At 54.5% G+C, this 13,898-nt stretch overlaps 4 protein-coding genes across 4 annotated transcripts; 1 reads left to right on the forward strand and 3 right to left on the reverse strand.

Annotated features, from left to right (window-relative positions):
* Positions 1-667: 667 nt before the first annotated feature.
* On the reverse strand, positions 668-1,811 carry GLRG_06009 (late sexual development protein; the record flags this gene model as incomplete). The annotated part of the gene is made up of 2 exons (XM_008096694.1): positions 668-1,414; positions 1,476-1,811. The coding sequence occupies 2 exons, from the start codon at positions 1,809-1,811 to the stop codon at positions 668-670; spliced, it is 1,083 nt and encodes a 360-aa protein (XP_008094885.1).
* Positions 1,812-2,712: 901 nt separating this feature from the next.
* GLRG_06010 (uncharacterized protein) lies at positions 2,713-5,008 on the reverse strand (the record flags this gene model as incomplete). Its single annotated transcript, XM_008096695.1, has 3 exons — positions 2,713-3,880; positions 4,030-4,619; positions 4,790-5,008. The coding sequence occupies 3 exons, from the start codon at positions 5,006-5,008 to the stop codon at positions 2,713-2,715; spliced, it is 1,977 nt and encodes a 658-aa protein (XP_008094886.1).
* A 1,225-nt stretch (positions 5,009-6,233) lies between these two features.
* On the forward strand, positions 6,234-9,088 carry GLRG_06011 (peptidase S41 family protein; the record flags this gene model as incomplete). Its single annotated transcript, XM_008096696.1, has 5 exons — positions 6,234-6,396; positions 6,457-6,846; positions 6,901-7,931; positions 7,993-8,118; positions 8,177-9,088. 5 exons carry the CDS (start codon positions 6,234-6,236, stop codon positions 9,086-9,088), a joined length of 2,622 nt encoding a protein of 873 aa, XP_008094887.1.
* Positions 9,089-9,229: 141 nt separating this feature from the next.
* Positions 9,230-13,407, reverse strand: GLRG_06012 (uncharacterized protein; the record flags this gene model as incomplete). Its single annotated transcript, XM_008096697.1, has 8 exons — positions 9,230-9,754; positions 9,839-10,228; positions 10,372-10,523; positions 10,580-11,146; positions 11,201-11,354; positions 11,411-12,582; positions 12,644-12,776; positions 12,835-13,407. 8 exons carry the CDS (start codon positions 13,405-13,407, stop codon positions 9,230-9,232), a joined length of 3,666 nt encoding a protein of 1,221 aa, XP_008094888.1.
* Positions 13,408-13,898: the final 491 nt, after the last annotated feature.

A 13,898-nucleotide genomic window follows, 5' to 3' on the forward strand; every position in this document is an offset into this window, starting at 1 on the left:
TTGATGTAATGTCGGTGTGCATGCATCATGGAATAGCGACATGGAAGTGAACCTTGAGAAGTAAAGAGTAACTTTGCTGATCTTGGACGCCAATAGGGGAGTTCCATGAAAATCGCGGCTGATTTCCTATCTAGGCTGAGGATCGATCGAATAGCGGTGCTGAGGCTACGAGGCATTTCGTCTGGTCTTCCTCCACACTTGGCAGCGACATCATAGATCGGCAAGTGGGGTTTCCATCTGCTCCGTTTTCGAGAACTCATCATGGAACAGATTGATTGCAGAGACTAACATCTAATGAGGGCCGGATAGGAAAATTACTTGCGCCAAACTGGCCCATCTCGGCTGAGAATTGAGGGTTGCAGGTCGTGTACCAGAAGTATCTGGATGGGTTTCGTGGTAGTTACCATCAACTTACAAGGAGCAGCGGGCCGGATTCTCAGTCACATTCTGCTTGGCAGTAACACGGCTCACATGAGGTTTACACCGAGATCAACTTTCAGACAGAAGAATGGAGAGTGTACAATGAGTCGAATCAATTATCGACACTGGAAAGTCCATGTTGGTCTATGCATGAAACACCAAACGCCCTGTCCCGGGATATCTTCCGAATCTTTTACATTACGCCTGCCCATATGCCATGGTCCGACCCCGTCCGGTCGATCTCACCTCAGTTGACTTGAATCAACCCAGGGCCTGCCAGCGTTGATTTCGCAACGTCGTCAGGGCTGGCGAAGCCATTGTCAAAAGTAAGAGCCGCAATCGACAGGCCAAACATGCTGTTCTGCTCAAATGGGAAATCGGCATCAAACGTGATTTTAGACCCTTCCCACTGCGGGTTTTGAACGGGAACGCTGAGCGGCACGTTGAGCCCGCTCAGATACGTGACGAAAAGGGCTCCGGTGTCCTTTCCCAGGAATCTGCCGGCGGTGATGAGCTGCCTCAGGTCGACCGAAAAGCTGAGTTTCTGGTTCATGGCCCTGACCTCCCCACCATCCACCATCTGCTTGACTACCAACGGGGCGAAGATGGGAATGTCGATGTCTGTCAGCTTGAACGGACACGAGTCCTTGACGACGAAGGCTTGCAGCGCGGAGTAGGCGAATGGAGCGATCGAGGTCGTGAGGAACGGTTGCGACGACGGTGGGTGTGACAAATAGCTGCGGTAGAAGCCGTTCTGCTCGCCTTCCTGGCCGATGACTGCGCTCACGGCCCGGACGGGGCCAGCGTCCCCGTTCTTTGCTAGCAGCTGATTCGCATCTTGAAGGGTGCCCAGGACGACGGATGTGAAGGTTTCGGCAAGCGAGACGGCGTCCCTCAAGCTGTCTGTCGGGAACTGGTACTGGCAGGGCGGGGGCGAGAAGGCCTTGAAGTGATCGAGGACGCCTTTGGCATCGAGCGCATGAAGCTTTTCTTGCTACGGCAGCAGTCAGCATCGATGCGGAGACCCAATGGAATGTGTAGTAAATATCACTTACAGCAACCACGACTTTGAGCGCGTCTATCAGCTTGTCCTTATCCGGAGCGTCCCAACCATTTCCTCCATTGGTGACGTTTTCAAGCATGGAGGAGAAAAAGGCGACCTCGAATTGCTCGTTGAACTGAATGAGTTGAAACGCTGTCAAACTGCTCTGCTCCAGCTTTGGCGGCGGCGGCGAGTTTGGTAGAGAACCACGAGCGTCTATCTGGACCTGCTTGATATCCTCCGGGCTGGTTGGGAGAAGGGCGGAAAAGCCTCGACGCTCGAGTGGTGCCGCTGCCGAAAGGCCTGCAAGCAGCGCCACGGTAGCCGTGATATTATTTGTGAGTTGCATGTCTCCTTCTGTCACTGAGCGAGCGTTGTGATGTGATATACAGTGCCGAACGATTTAGTACAATTTATACAATCGAAGCGAAGAAAACACAAGGAAAATATTCAACTTGGGGAGCTCGATGTGGCACAGCAATATCTACGGAAAACATAATATGGAAGGGTGACCGGGACGGAGTATTAGTATTATACTCTCGAAGCGTGGTTTCGATAGTCCGGCTTGAAACCGGTTTCCCCTTTGGCGCACGTGGACTCGCGGCTTTCTTGGGGGAGGGGGAAGAGAAAGCATACGCTAATCATACACGCATACACACATACACACACATACACACACTAACTACATAAAGACACAATGACAACAGCACGCAGGCACATCAGATTACGTGCACCCAAGCGTCTTACGGAACGGTCTTGGGCCGACAGAGCTGCCCACAGGCAGGGCTGGTTTCGGAAGAAAGGGCATCACTTGCTCAAACTGCTACGTTGCAGGGGTTGTGCTAGATGACGCTCTTTGGAACGGACAGAATGGTGCTCCGGGTTTCCCGGACCATCTACCAGGACGTTGTAGCAACGGCAGGGAGACGCCAGGTTCTACATGAGCGCAAAAAATGGTTTATCAGGTCAAAAATGCAACCAAGATACGTCTGTCTCCCAGCCATTCGGGCTGTCGGCATACGTCGTTGGGGGGGTTCCGTCCAACTGAACCTGACACATGTTCAAGCTTGTTTCCTGGCGCCGTCCTTAACGACCACCCCCGGAGATGTCTCCATAAGCCAAACATCTTGTCTCGAAGGGAATGTTTCTCTTTTCAGGCCCGAATCAAGAAACATTTCAACGTCTCGAGCATCCTTGCCAGATTTCCGTTTCCCGTATGGAGCCGGTCCGCTTCTCCGCATAGATCCACATTAGGCCCAGCTTGTGCCCCTCCTCTCCAACTTGAAGCTTTGATCACGTTCAAAGTCGGCGACCCGGATTAGTTTCCGCCCATTGGCACCAGCAGAAGCATCAGCCATTGCCGGTATGGACGGTGTCGGGGTCTGCCTATGTGCTGCCGTGCCATCGTCCTGAATCTGGAGAGCAGAGGCAGAGCCAGCAGCAATCGTATCGGGAACAATGCGTCCACTCGAATCAGCAAGGCTTTCTCCGATCCTTCCATCGATGCGATTCCTGCAGTCTCCTCCGGCTAAACGGCCTTTGTGTTCCTGCAGAGTAGATCTTTGCGCTGCCGCTTGGTCCCTCTTCTCCACACCATGCACGACGCCCGTCCGCGAACGCCTCATCACCCTGTTGCCGAACCCGGCACAGCCCTTCTCCCCCCCAAAGTCGAGTTGGGCGTGCGCCCAGACGAGTGACTCGTTGTAGTTCTCCCGCGCGTAGGTGTGGAACGACTCGCAGAAGGCCACAAGTGGCCGGTTCTCCTCGTTCCTGAAGGCCAGGAACCCGCGCGCCGCATGCAGCATCTCTTCGAGGCTGCGGTGAGCCACGTGTGATGTTTCTGACGCTGGCATTGTCGACCTCCTCCTTCTTGTTGATACAGTCGGGGTCGAGGTGGTTCTCTTGGCACGGGCCCGGGCGGGCGTCTTGGTAGACCGACGTATGATGGCTTGGAGATGCTCGTACTCAATGCCTAGAGTATAGTCATAATGCGCGACGGCGGCAATCACCTTCAAGCCGAGGTCTCGCTGGGATGGCGGCTGCTCCTCAATGCGCCCAATGCCAACGTCGAAAAAGTCTACAATGTTGGCCGGCAGCACATCAGACCTTGCGAAGAGAGCACCCATTGATTGAGTTTGGTGCACGTTGTCGAGTCGGAGACGGGCAAGACTGATGTTCCCCTTTGCCTGGCTACTGACTCGATCCCGCAACCTGTCGAGAGACTCTTGGTTTCGGGGGTCGAGGAGCCGTCTGCCAAGCGCGGATGGTGGGGGTTTGTCGGGGTTTTCACTACCCAAACCCAATTCTCCGTGCTCCATCTCCAAATCCCAGTTGATGAATCGTACAACAGGCTGCGTAGCTGAATCGATCTCGAGGTCAACATGGTCGAAAGGTTGGACGAAGTCTGCGGCTTCTCCGCTTCGTATTCGGCTCGCATGTTAGTCATGGTTGACTCGAGCCGCGACTAATAGTTGCTAGACACCAGACGCACAAAGGAAAAGTTGATTTACAACAGAAAATCTCAGGTATTGAATCATGTAAAGAGACCGGCTTGCTTTGCTGCTTACCAGTTGATGCAAGTCCTGCCTGCGTCTCTGCAGCGCTGGCAGAGGATGTGAGCCGGCTTTGCTTTCTTCCTGCAGCTCTCACATCGCCAGTACACTGAGAGGTACATGGCGACCTCCTCGTCGTCGCATGCGTCACAGTACTGCCAAGTTGGCACCGTCTTGAGGCATGAGACGCGAGAGGTTATGAGCACCTTGAGCCGCGACCCCCTTGCCAAGAGGGCCAACTCGTTCTCAAGGAACAAGTCAACTGCCGGACTGCACCTGTCAAAGTCGTCAATGACGAGGAACGCACGATCGAGCATGCTCAGACGCGATAGCAGGGCATCTCGAATGAGTTCGATCCGGAACATGTCGCGATGGCCGTGCTTTCTAGCGTCGAGGTAAAGTCGATACTTTGCGACATACGCTTCGTCCTCGTCTACCTCGGCACACCGGATGCACAGTTGGTGGAACACGCTCGTCAGAACGTCTTCCACAAATGCGGTACCGGCCGCGACCACGTCCTCCCGCACAAATACCGCGGCCACGGCGTCCTTGTTCCCGGTGTATTGGCTTCTCAGCCATTCGGCTACCATCGCGGACAAGGTCGTCTGAATTAAGTCGAATCAGTGCATGACTCTCACCGGCATGATGCATCGCCAACCAGTGTCTTGGCATCCGAAACCCCATGAGACGATCTTGAGGGCCTATGACTAGCATACAAACACCTGCAACACCATGCAAACACGGTGGATGGAGGGGGAAATAACTGCGTAATTACCTTCCCTGACCCTGGTCCCCCGACGCAGCGCAGCGTCCATGTGTAGTCGTTCCGCTGCCAGCTCCGGAAGATGTCGTTCGCAAACACCCAGTCCCATAACGGCTGCCATATATCCGCGCCTGGCTCGTGCTGTTCGCTCAATGCCGAATGCATATCAGACCGTTTCTCGAATAACTCTCTCAGGGGTATGCGTCCTCCCTCTCCTTTGGGGTCGTCCATGTTTTGAGGTCCTCGAGAGAACAAAAAAGATGACGCAGCGGTTGCACCTTGGCCCAAACGAAACGCAGAGGCTCAAGTCTCAACCCAGACAGCGCCCTTCCGGCCTCAGGATTATCGAACAAACGGTTGATGATTGATCAACCTCGGGTTGGCATGAGCCGCAACGATACCACCACTCCGGGGCCAATCTTAACTGTCTCGAGGAGCCTTACACTTATCGTCGTAACTGACACTACCCTGGTCTCATTAACGCCATAGGCGCAACAACGGTGCAGGCCTTTCACGTCTGCCTAGCGAGGCCGCATGAACTATTTTAAATAACTCACCTTTCGGGAATCTCGTAATATTGCCAGACTGTGCGGTCCTATAAGGGATCGCCTTCTACTGGTACCTTGAGTAATATTGCCCGAGTGTTTAGCGGCAATTCATGGAGTAAATCATGCACTTGCAGGGGCTGCGATATAACAAAAGCAAACCCACCTATCAACTGTCTCGCTCATCCGCCGAAATCACCGCCACAGTAAGCTAGAGTGCTGACATGCAGCTCAAGCTCGCATCCTTCAGTCTTAGGCCTTGGCCCTCGTACCTAGTCGTCAGACATGGTATGACATGCCATGTTGTGACCACATGACAAGCCACCCAGCCCTAGAAGCAGGTCCTCCACAAACTATGGCGACGGCCCGAAGCCATGGAATGAATGTGCCCTGTCGTCTGGAATACGCTGCGTATCGGATGGCTCATACCACAAATTCAAACGGTCACACGAGAGACAACTTTTGAAAGACATCTGAAAAGACTAGAAACCAGAGTCTCAACCAAGTTGCCCCAGCAAGTGATGTTGTATCCCAGACCGGTAAGTAAAAAGGGGCCCACCCGAGAGAGTAATGAATTCGTGCAGTTCTGGGTCTTCGTACGCGCCAACTGGGTCGCACCGATGTTCCTGCAGCCTCAATGTCCGACCCAAAATCCTGGTCATCAGGCTTCTCTACATGGGCCTCGTGCCATTGCTTGCCCGCCAAGGGAGTGAGGCTGAATCCAATCTTATCCTGCAAGCGCCGTACCCGTATCGGCATTTCGTTGCTTTTATTTAGTCGTTGTCGAGTGGAAGGCGTGTTTCTCAAGATGTAAAGACCAGCCTCGCCACTCGGCGAAGACTTCAGAGTAGCCTCCAAGGTCATTGTGCGCCGTTGCTTGATCCATCGTTTTCCCCCTCGAAACTTACACGATGTTATTCGGTTACTCCGTCGTGTTGCTGTGTGTGTGGCTTGGAGGAGCTCTGGCTCGGCCATCTCGAAGTGCGAAGCCCATGTCGCGCCGGCAAGATGGGTCAGAAGAGTCTACGCGTCCGGAAAACATTTGTGGCGAGATTATCGATGCTGTCAATGAGGGTGAGCTGGATGAACGAAAACTGTTATGACTTTGCATGCTGATTGCACCGCGTTTGATAGGATATCGTATTTTCTACGCGTCCGACGCCTATCTTTGCTTGACAAGCGTGCCCTATAACGACGCTGTCGCCCTCCGATTCATCGAATACTACAATACCACGATGCAATTCCAGAGCACGTTGGCATATCTCAAGAATCCTCCGCAAGGATATCAGCAGCCGGCATTCGACCTTGTCCAGGGGCTAAGCAATCTCAAGCAAAACGTCACATCTGGTGTCTACAAAAACCAGTACGATTTCGAGGCTGACCTGCAGTACCTGGTTTATTCGGTGCATGACGCCCATGTTGACCTTTCCTCTGGTATTCTCTCGGCATTCTCCTTTGCCAGTCCCTTTTCTCTCGTCACAGCATCAACCGATGGCAAGGAGACCCCCAAGGTCTATTTCGAGAGTAAGCTTTCCGTTGCTCAATTGGTCAAACAAGACACTGACATGGTACCACCAGGCGATGTTATAGATCATCGAGACAATGGTACTGAGATTTCAGCCATCTCCCACATCAACGGCGAGCCGTCAGTCGAATTCTTGACACGTTTTGCTGCCCTTAACTCGGTAGGCATGCTCGAGCCACACGCAGACTGGAATCAAATCATGGGAAGCCCTATACAAGATATTCAGGGGGCACTGAACATCTTCTCCGGCAGCGCCACATTCTACCCGGGCGACTCCCTCAACTTCACCTATGAAAACCCAGACCTTGACGACGTAGAAACCTCCTGGCTCGCCATCTACAATAACCCCGAGTTCAGCGGGCCGTTGACGACAGGCGGCGACTTTTACAACTACTTTGTGCTCGGCCTCTTGCCCGCCTCATATGACGAAGTGCCAGTGCCGCCGGCGTTTGCTGGTCATGCCCAAGACGACTCGGAGGTCATTGAAAGTACCCCGGATGAAGAGGAGGGGAGCCCTAGCTTCTTCGAGGATAGTCAGCATGCCTTCCCCAGCAACCCCGATGTAGTGCAGGCGCGGTTGGATGCCGCCGGCGACGGCGGCGTCGTGACGGGCTACTTTTACGAAGACATCTCGACCGCGGTTCTGAGTATCCCGCATTTCGACCAGTACGGAGCGGACATTGGCAACTTCAGCGACGCCTTGAACGAGTTCGTCTCGGGCGCGCAGAACAAAAGCCTCTCCCGCCTCGTGATCGACCTTTCGGGGAACTACGGCGGCTCTAGCGGCCTTGCTTTCCTCCTTCTGCGGACATTGTTTCCGGGCATTGAGCCTTTCGCCGGGAGCCGGCGGCGCAGCCACGAGCTGGGGAACGTCCTTGGCTCGGCGTCGACGAGAGCATGGCAGGATCTGCCGACGGGAACCGATGAAGAGTCTGCCGACGAAGAGTCAGACGACAAGTTGAGCCTGGTGGCAGACGAATGGGTCATTGTCACGCGGCTGAACGCAGAGACGGGTAGAAACTACTCTTCGTGGGAGGAGTACCAGGGGCCGCTAACGTACAACGGCGATGACTTCACCCGAGTGGTTCGCAACCCCGTTACCCATACGCAGTAAGAAGGGCTATTGAGCTAACTCGGAAGTGTAGGAACGCTACGACCTTGCGAATCCCACATTCCATGAGGCAGCTTTCGATGGCTGGCTGATGAATCGATACATCGACAATGCTGATGTTGGGGAACCCGCACCTTGGAGCCCTGGCAACGTTGTTATTGTGAGTCCACCTATGCGCAGCGTTGTCTTGATGGTTGGAGACTAAACCCAAGACATAGCTTACCGATGGCTCTTGTTCTTCCGCGTGCGCCCTCTTTGTGGAGATGGCCACGACCGAAGCCAAAGCCCGCACAATCGTCGTTGGCGGCGCGCCGAAGCCGGGCCCAATGCAAGCGGTAGGCGGCACTCGCGGCGCCCGTCTTTACTCGAGCGACTTATTGGATGAGAAACTCGAATGGGCTAGCGAGAAAAACGAAACTGCGGCGTCTCGTCTGCCCGCTGTCCGTGAGAGTGGCATGTTCATCAACTTCGCCGCGTTCAACTTGCGGGACCAGCTTCGCGAAGATGACACCAAGACTCCACTCCAGTTCCGCTACGTAGCTGCAGACTGCCGGCTCTACTATACTCTAGATAACGTGTACAACATGACAGCTCTCTGGAGAGACGCTGCCCGTGCGGCGTTCGACGACGAGAGTCTTTGCGTCGAGGGCTCGACTGGATACACCTCCCGCAACGGCACGACGCCGAAATCGCCCCCCAGGGCCGCAGGCATCCGGGTCCCTGCACCGGAGGCAGGGACAACGTACACCGTTGACCCTGATCCATACAATCAAGACGGACTGCCTAATGCGCAAGGGAAGACCAGTAAGCAGGTTGTACCAACACTCTGCGACCTCAACGACGGCAACCCCTGTCCAGGTGGTGGCGTGTGTAAGCCTGTTCGCCTCACGTGCTCCGATGGCAATCTAGGGAAGAAGGTAACGGTTTGTGTACCGCAGTGCCAACTCGGAGAGGCGAAATGCCCGAACGCGAACCAATATTGCAAACGAAACAAGGATTCCGGAGAAACAAAGACCGACACGTTCACTATCACTCAGAGCATTGCTGCCAGCACTTTCAAGAGTGGGAAGATCACCTCTGGGGTCTGCTTGCTGAAGGTCGGAACGGCAAAATTGGGATGTCCGCGCTAGCATAGCCAAGTCAACAGCGATAGGGAGTGGCGCGTGCCCAGCGAGTAAGACGAGGGGTCATTTACTCTAACGATTTAATGATATAATAGTAATGTATTGTTGAGACCTGACACCGGCCTTCGTTGGATGACGTTCGCGATGCTATGTTCTCGTTCTGTGACGGTTTACCTCCGGGATACGATACTCACTTGCCCTCTCCCTCCTGACATTCTGCCAGAAGTCATACCCGCGATCCATTTTCCTCGTCCTTCTCTCTTCCCTCTCCGCCTTGTTGACGCGCCTCTTCTCCTGCTTCCTGCGCGGCATGAACTCCATGACTGCCGATCCCAAGGCCTGGAGCACATTCTTCCCGCCCTTGTACCCGGTCCTGACGAAGCCCTGCACGCGGCTGCTGAATGCCGCGACGAGGGCCGCGGAGATGATAACGGCAGACGCGGGCAGCGAGACGGCGCCGATGAACCCGATTGTCGGGAGCTGTCTGTCCCACTCGACGGTGTTCATGCCGAAAAGGCTGCTGAAAAAGGACAGGGGGAGGAAGATGACGGTGAAGGTGGTGAAGATCATGACGGAGAGGTTTTGTGAGGATGCCAGCTCGGTCTGGAGACGGGACCAGCGGACTTCGTCGACTTGGGCCTTGCGTTGGACCATCTCGAGAAGTTTTTCATACTAGACATGAGAGTGACTGTTAGTTAATGTCGCTCGAAGCCAAAAACAAACCCGTTCGTTTTCCCGGTTGCAATCGGAACTCACATCAGTCCTCGTCGTGTCAACACGCTTAAGCATCTCCACCGTCTGGCTCTTGTACCCGTCCACCTTGCTCAGCGCCTCTTCGAGATACATCAGGCCGTGTCGGGTCAAGTGCTTAGTATCCTCCCCCTCGAAGATGGACTTCATGTTCCGGACGACGACCTCCTGGGCCTCGAACAGCTTCACCAGAGACTTGAGCTCATCCTCCATGTCGCGAAGCTCCATGAGAGCCGAAGTGTTTTCACGATTCTCGCGTTCGGCTTCCTCAAGCTCTCGCTTGTGGCGCTTCTTGATGGACTCGGGCCTGTTGCCGTCCGAGTCCGAGTCGGAGCCGCTCACATCCTTGAACGTTTGCATACGGAAGCGCTTCAGGGAGGAAGTCATGCGTTCGGTCTGTTCAGTGTTAGTCCGCGGGCACGCAAGCAGCTGGAATAGGGATTACTCGCCAGCATGCTGATGGCCTCTTCGAAGATTCTGAATATCTCCAGGTCTGGGTGCGAGGCCCGATCCAGCAAAGCGGTGATCGCATGGAGTACGATAAACGCTGCTAGGTCCAACGCGTTCTCGCAACGCCCTGTCAAATCTCCGTTAAGTTCGTTGTAAACACTATTTCTGAGGTCCGATTGCTGAAATAGAGGTCCTTCTTTTCGCTTCGACTCTCTGCGGTTGAAGAATGTCGACAATGTTGCTGGAGATAAATGTTGGCATGATATGCTTCCCTGCACAAGGGGCAAAGGGACTCACTCGTATCGATGGCCCATAGCCATAACTGATCAACCATTAAGACCTTTCCATCCTTGATGGTCTCGTCCAGGTCGGTCTCTTCGTCGTCTGTATCCAAGGTATCCTCCTCCAAGAGGCCTGTATTTGAGGGGCTCACTTTTTCCCCAGGACTCCACGTTGAACCGCTCGTCGGTCCCCTCTGCAGCATGAGCTGATCTCGATCCATCACGTTTGGAGTGCGGTCCTTCGTCAGCTTGTACAGCATCTGATCATCGTCTCGGGCCCATGTGTCCCTCAACGATGGGTAGGCAAACTGGTCTAGAGTACGACGATAGTTGAGTGGTGGATCATATCCGATGTACTCCCATATCATCCTAAGTTCTGGAGAATCCAGTTCTGCCACATCGGAAGGGACGGGACGAGCACGCCCATGTTGCATGCGGCGCTTGATAAAGTTGCGCCGATGGAGGATATCAATATATGTGTCGAAATGAAGGAACGGGAGGTACATGTAGAGATAGCCCGACGAAGAGCCACTGCCAGAGATAGTACGGCCAGACAGGTTTGGTGATGGATGAGGCGATGGAGCTGGCCGGGGAGTTAGCTTTTGATATTTGTTCATTTTATCCATAAAAGTCTCACTTGATCCAGGGGGTATGTAGTTGCAGGATGGCTTGACGAAAGGGGCCTGGGATTGAGAATGCCTCCCTATGACATGCTTCGAAGCCCAATTGTCGTTGTTGGAAAGCTTTATGAAGCTTGGGTCATGGGGGTTCGCCAGGACTCCGAGAATATCCTGATCCACATCAGCATTACTACACCCAACAGCCGCACCAAGGAGACTGATCTCACCTTCACCCATGATGGGTTCGTGAATGGCGTATGAATCCACATAAACCTTCTGCTGGCCGGATCAGGTCTCGAGAATCCCGCCGTCAGGTCGTCGAGCGCCGATCCTCGCGAAAGTCGATCTTGACGCCTGGAAAACGGCTCCGAATAGCTTTTCCCCACGCCCATCACTGGCAACGATTCCGGATACATGGCCTTTGGTGATAACTCCAGGTCGGTAGGGTCTGACCTCGTGCTTCCGGCGTTGCTACTACGGCTCGATGGACGATTGAACCCAGGCGGGGAGAGAGGTGGCACCTTCAGGCTTTGCATTCTTCGAATGGTCTCAACAGGCATAGAATGCGAGCCCTCCACTGCGGAAGGACGGGTCACCATGATTCCCGGTGAGCCTTGACTTTCTGAATCGGGGGTCTTGGGCCGGCTTGGGGAGTCTGAGTGACCTTGCCAAACCTTCTGTCCGAGCTCTTGGAAACTGGACAGGATCCCGATGCCTTTGTTGCTCTTATGCGGATCTTGGGTCGGGTGCGGTGGATCCGGGTCGGAGTGCGGCCTCAATGCTGTCTTCTGCAGTCGTTGTTCAAGACATCGCTCGGGACCTTGCTCCAGGAACTTTTGAAGATGAAGCTTGGTGAAGTAAAGGCGTATGGCAGACTCCATCTCGGCATCCGGGTCTTCGTAGAAGCCGATGATTTCGACTTTTACGTGTTTCTTGAGATTCAAGGGCGTGTGAATGTACTGGGAGCTCAGTTCCATTGCCCTCTGCACAGCAAAAGCGAGCTCTTGTAGATAGGTATTCATAGTCTCCGTGTTCCCCACGCCGAACGAAGCGCAATTGCTATGCTCGCTGTCCAAGGAGAAGACATGCTCCTGCCGCACACCAACCATTGATGATTTGATGGAGGCGAGGGGGGCGCCAAAACGGACTTCCTTGGCGCGCCCTCGACTTGTGGAACCGGAGCCTGACAGCTGGGAGTCGATGGTCTCATAGAAGGTCCAAATCCTGAGCTCACTGGCGATGGTCGAGAATTCTTCATGCATTTTTAGAAGGGGCTTATGGCCTAATCTGAGATAGTCAGAGATAGAGCGTGGCAAGGGCCTTTGAAGCCGAAGGAGACGACGGATGCTATCCTCCAAATGTTTCATTGACAGGTAACTCGAGCCCCTATGCGGAGTCGCTGGTTAACAGTTAGACAAGACATCGGCAAGGCTGGGCGTCGAGAAAGAGGTCCAACTCACCGAAGAATGAGACGCCATGGCAGTTATACATGAAAGGTTTGTATCGCTCGGTTCTGGAGGCATGCAGCAGCGCCAGCTTGACAACGAGCCCGCCAACGCTGTGCGCGATAAAGAACAAGGGGCGCGAGCGTTGCTGAAGTACAGTCAGTTTCGGGTCTCCTCTCGCTTTGGTTCAAACGGGGGGCACTCACGTTGCCATATCGTACGTTCCAGACCTGCTCGATGAGGTCCAGTGCGAGGTCGTCCAATGTCATACCCTCAACCAACTCTCGGTGGCGGTAGAGCAACACGCGCGCCTCGCTGACTTCCTTCCGGATCCCTTGCCTTACCCAAAGATGGGTCGCCATCGGGAGGTGTCGGTTGATCGTGGGCGACAAGATGGATGCGCCCGCAAGTTCCTTTACCGCACTTATCGATACATCGCTGGGCCGCCCGAAGTAACCCTCCGGCAGCGGATCGCGGGCCCATGTCTCGACAGGATCAGCACCTGGGCACGGCACGCAAACGATGTCGACCAACGTCTCGTTGTACCCACGGCCGTTGACATCACCGTCAATGTGTGCAAAGCCCGGAAGACGGTTCCAGTGCGGCGTTGGGCTTGACGGGCGAGGAGACTCGGGACTGTTGATGTGCGTCTTCTCTGAGGGCTGGGCAGGGAGCGAATGGCGCGGTTCGACGCGCTCGGGGCTATCGTTCTGAGCCGCGGCTACTTCACTGAGCACTGCCATCTCGGTCTCCTGCGTCCAGTTCTTAAATTCCGACATGGCTCCTCATTGCTTCCAGGGTTCTCGGGCAACTTTTTGCTCGTTTACACAACAGACATAGGCGGAGAAAGTAACATCTAAATAGGCCGGTTCCATGAGAGCACGCGCTGTGCCCATGGAATTGCCAACGCAGTCATTAGTCGGCCGCCTGTCTGCCTGCTTATGTAGCCACCCTTAAGGTCACCGAACGAACCCATGCGCGTGTCTGCGTGACTTGCCGACCAGGCTGCATGATTATTGCTCACCAGCCTCAATACCCCTAGCTTCTGCGAACAAGCTACGGGACCAAGCCTTCAGAAGTATCACCTTGGATTGGGTGTTGCATAGGCAGCCTGCAGGAGGATCAGCGGCGCTAATCTGTTGGTCAGATACCATATCACCTGAGCAAGATGAGCCACAGGCACCTGCGGCTGTGAAGAGACAGGGTGGTATTTCTTACGCCCGCCTTGGGTGACAGGGAGAGCATGAATGACTTTCTACACAGTCCAAAG

The sequence above is a fragment of the Colletotrichum graminicola genome (genome assembly GCF_000149035.1).
Source record: "Colletotrichum graminicola M1.001 genomic scaffold supercont1.21, whole genome shotgun sequence".
In the NCBI taxonomy this organism is placed as follows: domain Eukaryota; kingdom Fungi; phylum Ascomycota; class Sordariomycetes; order Glomerellales; family Glomerellaceae; genus Colletotrichum; species Colletotrichum graminicola.